General features: G+C 48.4%; 1 protein-coding gene across 1 annotated transcript in view; it reads right to left on the bottom strand.

Moving 5' to 3' along the window:
* Window positions 1–7,326: 7,326 nt before the first annotated feature.
* Window positions 7,327–7,985, bottom strand: part of T265_10555 (hypothetical protein) — a gene marked incomplete at both ends in the record, with an annotated part of 14,917 nt that continues 14,258 nt past the window's right edge. Inside the window, 2 exons of the mRNA XM_009176957.1 lie at window positions 7,327–7,473; window positions 7,617–7,769. Coding sequence (XP_009175221.1) covers window positions 7,327–7,473; window positions 7,617–7,769 — 300 coding nt within the window. The remainder of the gene's footprint in view (window positions 7,474–7,616; window positions 7,770–7,985) is intronic.

Genomic DNA, 7,985 nt, shown 5'->3' with positions numbered 1-7,985 from the left:
GAACGAGGACAATCCAGCTACAGGCAAACGGCAGCAGTGCTCTTTTTTGGCTTTCCTGAATTAAAGGCCAGGCTCAGAACCACCGGCGATGGGCGATACACCCGTGCTCCTGGAGGGTTGGCGAGTATACGAACGCACCATGGTGCAGTGTAACAGGGCGACCCTCTCCCTGCAGGGCGTACCCGTCCACCACCCCACGCCAGGGCGTACCCGTCCACCACGCGAGGTCTTCGGCCCTCGCGCATGCTACCAGATCAGCAGGGTGGCAAGCCATGACCCAGTCGTGATTGCGGTTTGTGCATTAATAGATAAATCAAGCTACCAGATATTTTATCCGGTCGGTGGAAAGCCAGGCCAATAAAATAGCCAACAATACAACCAGTAAATCAGGCAAAAAGTAAACAGCCACTGGAAGAGGCAAGTCGCGGAAGTAAATGAAACATCAATTACCTTTTGGGTTATGGGAGTAGAATAGAGATGTTCAGAGCCCGTGTGGTATGGGTAAACGAAGGCTAAAACATGGGGTGGACCGCCTTGTCAAGTAGAGGCGCACCAGCGTTATGTGTGTATATGAATGAGTGGGCTGTGGTCAAACAAGTATTTCATTCATAGCGCATCTTCAGACCCACCATTTGATATGCGTGCGCTGCGCGTGTTCAGGAGATGCAGAATGGCTCAGGACAGCGAGGAACTTAGGCTCCAGTTTGGCTGAGGTTAGTTAAATCCAGTCAAAGCAAAGCAGCAGAAACCAAACAGAGCTGACAGTTACTCAGGGATGGGACCGGAGTTCAACAACTAGGAATAATTTGGCTGGGTACAAAAGCTTAAGAGGAAGAAACTACAACCGGGTCAGTGGAGGCGACAATTACGATGGCAGGCGCTAGACATTCTCTGCGGCTCAGCTACGCTTCAGAGAGCAGAAGATGTAGTCGCAGGAAGTGATCGTCTGCATAAAAGATAGATAAAGTGGTAAATCATAGACAGGAATACTTGGGAGGGCGATTGTCGCACTTGTGGATTAATGCTTAGTGTTCCAGTCTGGTGAGTGGAAATGCTAGGACCTAGTAACAGGACCGTCAGGGTGAGTGAGCAGATTAGAAGGGTTTAGGGCCTATTTCAAAAAAAGTAACTAGTGTAAGCTGAAGCGCAAGAAGGCGCTCAGCTCCCTCGATAGAAAAGTAAGAATCGATGGCCTTCCGAAAGTCCACGTGAAACGGGATTCTGAGAATATTGGGGGGAGCTTGTTCCTTAGTTTGGAATACAGACAAGGGAAAAAGTTTTATCTAAAGACAGTTTGACACGTCGACAGTTGGAGTAAACACCCAGAGTCACGTATATTATAGGGAGTACAGGAAGAAAATTCAGGGCAGCAGTTAGCTATGTAAGTCCGTTGGTAGATTAGGCGATGCAGAAGGCCTAGGTTCGACCTGATGTGCCCTAACCATAATGTATCCAGCCCGTGACAAACAGCGAGGACGAGACGGTAGTGTTGATGACACCGGAAACAGGGACTTTGTCAAAGAGCGCTGCAGATAGTCTGAAGATGGCAATTAAACATGATTTATTGTGGAAGGGTCGGCGAATGTAAGCGCAGAGCTTGCGAGCTTTAGCCAGTCTGTACCTTACGTGTTGGTTGAAGCTCAATGTACAGGAATACCTAAGGCCTAGATCTCTCACTTTGGGAAGGGTAGAAATGGAGAGTCCGTTAAGAGTAAGCGTCCCAGGAGGAATCTGGAATAGATGTGACAAGGCTTGGCATTTTGGAACAGCGAAGGAAAGACAGCAGTTAGAGGACCAGAGTGATAGAGAATTCAGGTCAGACTGAATGTTAGCAGGAGCAGAAACAGGGTCACTGGCCTTAAACGTGTATGCCATCATAATGTCATCAGCAAACAGAAAAGGGCAACAGTAGGTGATCGAAACGGTGACATTATTAGCGTATAATAAGAACAGTAGAGGGCCAAGTATACTACCCTGAATAACTCCACTAGTAATGGAAAGGTTTGAGGAGCAGAGATCCCCGATTTTATTGACCTAGTTTCTTCGAGTGAGGTAAGAAGTGAACCCTTCGCAGTAGTGGGTCACCAATCCCCGCAGTTCGTAATCTGTTGAGGAGAGCACCGTGGGGAACTTGGTCGAATGCCTTGCGAGTATCAAAATAGATAAGAATATTACACAATTCGGCATCTTAGGCAGACAAAATATCATTGAAGAAATCAACCTGGCATGTGTTAGATGACCGCCGTGCAATAAATCCATACTGCCTATTGTTAAGCGCTCTGGTTGTGAGCAGGTAGTCCACGACAGGGACTTCGATAAGGCGCTCTAGGGAGTAAGCAGGTATGGTGGATGCCACGCTAGCTGGCTAGAGCAGTTTGTGGACCTGATTTATAGTGTGGGACAATGGTAGAGTGCTTCCACGGACTAGGGACTGTGCCAGGGATAAGGGAGTTATTGAAGAGATTAAGGAGGGGGTTGGAATGTCCGAGCCACCAGCTTTCAAGACAAGCGAAGCGATGCCGTCAATGCCTGGGAAACTGGAGTCTCTAAGGCGGACGAGAGACGAAGTTACGTCAGACAAATTAAATGAGAGTGTGCACAGTCTGGGGCTTGTCTCGTTAGCAGATGTGGTCACTTCGTAACCACCTGGGGAGCAATGAGTAGATAGAGTCGATGCGGAGGGAACATAGTAGCTAGCGAATTAAGAGTTTAGGGATTTCATAATGTCAGCAGGGTCAGAGAGGGGTTTTCCGTCAGCGGCCACAATGAAACTGCAGATGAATTTGGGAAGCAACACCAGTGAAAGAGGCGCCCCAGCATCTTAGATTGTAGAAAATGGGCTAGGGCGGTTGATTCCTCGCGCTCTTCAAGGGCGAGTTTGACCGTGGTAATATCAATCATGTTTGTTAATTACAATAATAAGGGAGAGATCATGAGATTCAGGAAAGAGCCTACGATACTTCCTAGGTTTATGGTGTATAGCGGGTAGTCGTGTGGCTGGATGGCAACCAGAAGCACAGGGGGCTCGTGTGTGAGCAAATAGATATAATGGTGGTGGTAAGTTGCCGTATAAGATGCTAGCCACGCTTTGCGAGTCACCAGAGAGAAAGAACTCGTGCCAGGTCTTATGGTGCAATGAGGTTGCAAAGGATTCGAGAATGCCCGCGGAAAGGATGAAAGAGGTTAAGGGATAAGAGTAGGAGAGGGTAGAGCGGTCGTCCAGCTGCAAGTTACAATACAATGGTCGCTGTCAGGAAACTTCGGGCCAACTGTAGCAGTGGGACAAGGATAGCCGCTGACAAGGTCAATGTCCAAGGCGGGAGCACAGCGTGGTGGTTGCCTTACAAGCTGGGACCCGCCTTCGACATTAAGTTGGGTAAGCAGAGGCGAAGGGCGCATAGGGGAGTCTTGTTGAGACCAGGCAATCTCAGAAAGGCTGAGATCCACAACAATTAGTTTGTTGAGATAGAGATTGAGTGTGTGAAAGAAGTGTGGATAGACGATTAGTCGAGCTAGCGGAGTGTGTGGAGCATTTACAAACACCCGAGGGTGAACGGCAGATAAGATCGACAGACAGAAAGTCAAACAGAGTCCACAGTGTCCGCCAGTAGTGGATCGTCAATGGTGAAGACTTCCATTTCGGTTCTGGAGTGTATGAAGAAGTCACCTCCACCGCGGTAAGAAAGATCGGAAAGAAGATAATGTATCCCGGCATGGAGATAAGGACAACAGGCGTGCTAGGAGAGAGCCACGTCTCAGTGATGCAAGTGAAGGTTGGACGATCTATAGTGGAGATAGCCTGGATATGGTGCAACTTAGGTAAGAGAGAGTGGATGTTGATTAGAACGACAGAAATACTGCTAGCGGGATCAGGGAAGGTGAGTTGTACGGCCAGCAAGAAGTTGAGAAGCCCAGGGAAGTCAGTATGAAATGGAGTAGAGACGGGGAAATCGGGAGTTCTCTAATTGGTAGGCGAGGTAGGACCAGGTAATGATACGTGAGAATAAGATGCTGGGACGTACCGTGATGGGTATCGAGAGAGCGTTTGGGTGGCAGTGCAGGCAGTGGAGCTCCATGGACGAGGAGTAACAGGCTGGGTCAAGCAATCGTCTGTAATAATGTAACCAACATAATCAGGAGATGGTACCGTGTGTGGCAGCTGAACAGAAACAGCGGGATTTAGGTCACGTGGGACGGACGAGTTGGACAAGTATTTAAGAAACAGGGAATGAGAGGGTAGTGCAGGTGCACTGAGAAGGTGAGTGGATCTGTTTTGTGGAGCCTTCAGCATCGAATCGTAGGGGTCGTAGGTAACAGGTGTCCAAAATGTGATGATTGGGTAAGATGAAATAGGAGGTTTATGGTAAGAAATTCAATGAAAGGGGAAGGGACAGGGTGCAGTGAGGAGGTGAGGGGCACAGTCAAACTCTCTGGGAGGAGTGGGCTTCGTGGGGGGTGAGCAGGAATCCTCTGCGTTGGTTTTAGTTGGAGGGGGTTGAAATATGAAGCCGAGATACAGTTTAAGGTAGTATGGGTGGAGCTGCACGTGGCTTTGCAGGGGATGGGGGCTGTAGCGTAGTAGGTATTTACCGACGAGGGCTCCCAGGCAAATAGTACGCGGGTTTTCAGAGGGGCGGAACTTGATGGGGACCAGGATTAAGTAACGGTAGTTATGGTTTAGAGATCCTGGTGGGCAACCGGGTTCCGCGGTTAGAGGGGCTACAGATGAACTTATGAGGAATTACGGGTTTGGCCAGGTTTGTAGAAGAGGGGCAAAGAGCAGGAGTTCGGAGAGTTGGTGCAGGAGGAGTTACGGTGCGAGGCCTGGACAGCAGGTGCTTGAGTCCAAGGAAGCGCAGTGGTTGGTTAACACGGAGTGTCATTATTTCTAGGCTGATTAGTTACCGTATCTCTTAGATCAGCAGTCGATCTTGTTGGCGTGGTGAAGGTCAGAGATAACATTTGTGGGTGCGATAGAAGTGATGGCTCAAGGGTCATGGCGTGGGGCACAGGGCCTGGATCCAGCAGGCGGGTTTGTGTGGCGTTATGGCACTCGTCAGCGCAAGTACTGGTAGTTGACGGGGCAACAGGTTCAGGTAACTTTTTGGTAAGCTGTCTTTGCATTCTAGTACGGGTAGCTTTGATTTTTAAGGCATGGAATTTTTTTGTAGAGGAGGGAAGGGTCTGAGCTGGTAGCAGACGCGCGGCATTCTTTTCACCCCGGAACTGCATTATTATCGGGCAGCACATGGACGGTTTCGACTTCCGGAGTCGCCGAGCTGTGCTCATGGTGTATTGCATACCACATGCGGTCAGGATGACGGTTTTGGCATGTTCAAGCGGGATTCGATCGGGTGCATTGAACGATGGGAATCGATGCCGACATTCGATGCGCTGGTAAATCTCAAAAGCAATCGTTTCAATATTAGTGACGATTTTTAAGTTGGTTGGGTCGTATGCTGCGCCAGGATTCAGAAGGCGTGTAATTAATTGTGCGGTTCGGAGAGAGGACATTTCGTTTTCCATCCGGTGCACACGTGTTCTGAGATTTTCCAGGTTATTCAGGACCTCGGAACCTACTGGTAGCGGCGAAAGTGTTGCCGGGTTGAGGAGGTAAAGATATATCAGTTAGTACAACTGAATAATCTGAGGTTGCTTGGAATACTGTCTTCGCCGGCCTCGAAAGGTGAGGGAGTTGAGAGCTGGCTCTTCTGTATCTAAGACGCTTCTATAAACACACTGGGAGGATAGGTGACGGGGATTCGTGGTCTAGCAACCGCTTTGAGGAGGAAGACAGGAGGGGTCTCATAATAAGATACTTCGGAGCAGGTTGAGGAATGATTGATTTGGTAGAATAAAGTTGAGAGAGCTCTAGGATAGTAGGAGAATTATGGACCGTATTAAGGTCACACTCAATCTTAGATAAAAGTGTGGGTCGGTAGTTCAGATAGGACTGTGGAAGCGTAGGACAGTGGCGGCACGTTGAACGGAACGACTATGTAGATGAGGACTAAACACGCTCTACAAACTGGAGCTAGCACTGATTAGGCCTACTGGAGAAGGGAGACTTGTTTGGCCTCTGTGATTGCAGCTAACTGGGGGACCACCGTGAAAAATAGCTATCGAGCATAAAAACTGGTCAAAGGCCTAGGAATGGGCTAGTATCCAAAAAAGTTCTACGACACCCGACCTTGAAATTTTGCTTTCGCGGATACATACGCACCACTAGGTTAATCTGTTCACGAAGGTCGTCAAAAGTTGATTATAGCCCCATGAGAGTAAGTAAGGGCTGCATGTTTTTCCGGTGAGTTACAATCCGAGATTTACCCTTAGCAGTTGAGAAACAACCTGGAAAAACATCTTTGAATAATACTTCTTAACAATTTGAATCGATTCGTCTATAAGTACAGAGAGAAAATTGATGCAGGGGAGTCACATCACCCGGCGGAACGGAGAGGTGCATTCTCCAGCTTGCACCAGCACCGTAACTCATTTAAACTGACTTGTTAACTGATTTGTCACAACACGATAATAGCGAGGAGACGCGGATCCAAGTGCCTCAAAATGACGAAACTCGGAAATGTAGTCACTTGACAGATAACTTTTGAAACGTATTCTCTGTCCTCCGGGATGTCCCGTCGGTTTGAATGTCCTTAGTATATATTTCATATTCTCACAAGAGCCAGTCGGCGTTTCGGGGCACCTAATATATGGTATGCTCCAGTGTGTCCGAGTGTCGCACCTAACACTTCAGGCGACCCTCTACGTTCTCTAGACGGCCATTAATCACGATGCTAAAATAGAAACACCAGATGGCGCTTGTACAGCCCAACCAGCAGTCCGTGAGGCAAGAGACAAATCGTGGATCCAGGCGGCGCAGAAGTCGCGGTGCTTGCTCGAATTTCATGCCATCCGTATGGTGAACAGCGAAGCCTACCTGCGATATTCTCCACATGAATTATACGGGGAACGCGTCGGGTGCTTGCACTGTGTGTCTGTGACCAAAATACATAGATGTTATTTGATACTACGTGCTTCGAAAAGAAGAGTAGCACAAAATGATATTGCAGCCGAACAATACCCTCTCTTCCCACATTTCTGTCACCAGTTTGGCCACCGAAAAAGTCTTCGGGAGATATTCTTTCGTGAATAAGCTAAAAAGTTTACGTACGATAGCAAACTGCTCGCTTTCCGCGAAGGCATACAAAACTGGACATCCGGAACCATACCATTTTGTGATCAGAACGGTTCAAAGCTTGCACCTACAGGCCAGATATAATTTATTTTGAAAAGACCCACCTAAATTGGCTTGTCTCTCTTTTTCCATCAACATTTATCAAATCGGGAGGCGTCAAAACCACGCTGTCTGTCGCTACCTGGTGAAGCATACGTGGCCAAAATGACCCTCCCAAAAATCAAACACACACACACGTGTACGCTTGCGACCCTCTGCTGGGACCGAAAGTATATTATCTACCACAACAAGACCTAAATATACGTCACCCGCTCACGATAGATGGCAAGATCTGGGCACACGTGTACGCTTGCGACCCTCTGCTGGGACCTAAAGTATATTATCTACCACAACAAGACCTAAATATACGTCACCCGCTCACGATAGATGGCAAGATCTTCCGGCAATAATTATACATGTAGTGAGTGGTAAGGACCTTGCCGGATTCAACGGCTAAAAACTGCCGCACCTTACAGGGCGATGGTCCATACTTCAGCACGTCCCAGCAGGTGTTCAATGTCTCTTCTGTTAGCAACTGATTCAACAAAAGTCGATCTCACAAAAAGTTGGAAATTCGAAGATTGTGTTCTATACAATGGTCAAGCGATGAAAACCTCGCGTGGTGGACGGGCACGCCCTGCAAGGAGGGTCGCCCTGTTACGTTGCACCATGGTGCGTTCATAAACCCGCCACCCCTCCAGTAGCACGGATGCATCGCCCGTTGCCGGTGGTTCTGAGTCTGGCCTTTAAA

This window comes from Opisthorchis viverrini, assembly GCF_000715545.1.
Source record: "Opisthorchis viverrini unplaced genomic scaffold opera_v5_384, whole genome shotgun sequence".
NCBI lineage: Eukaryota > Metazoa > Platyhelminthes > Trematoda > Opisthorchiida > Opisthorchiidae > Opisthorchis > Opisthorchis viverrini.
The sequence above is the reverse complement of the archived record's forward strand: the minus strand, read 5'-3'. Positions and strand labels throughout refer to the sequence as shown.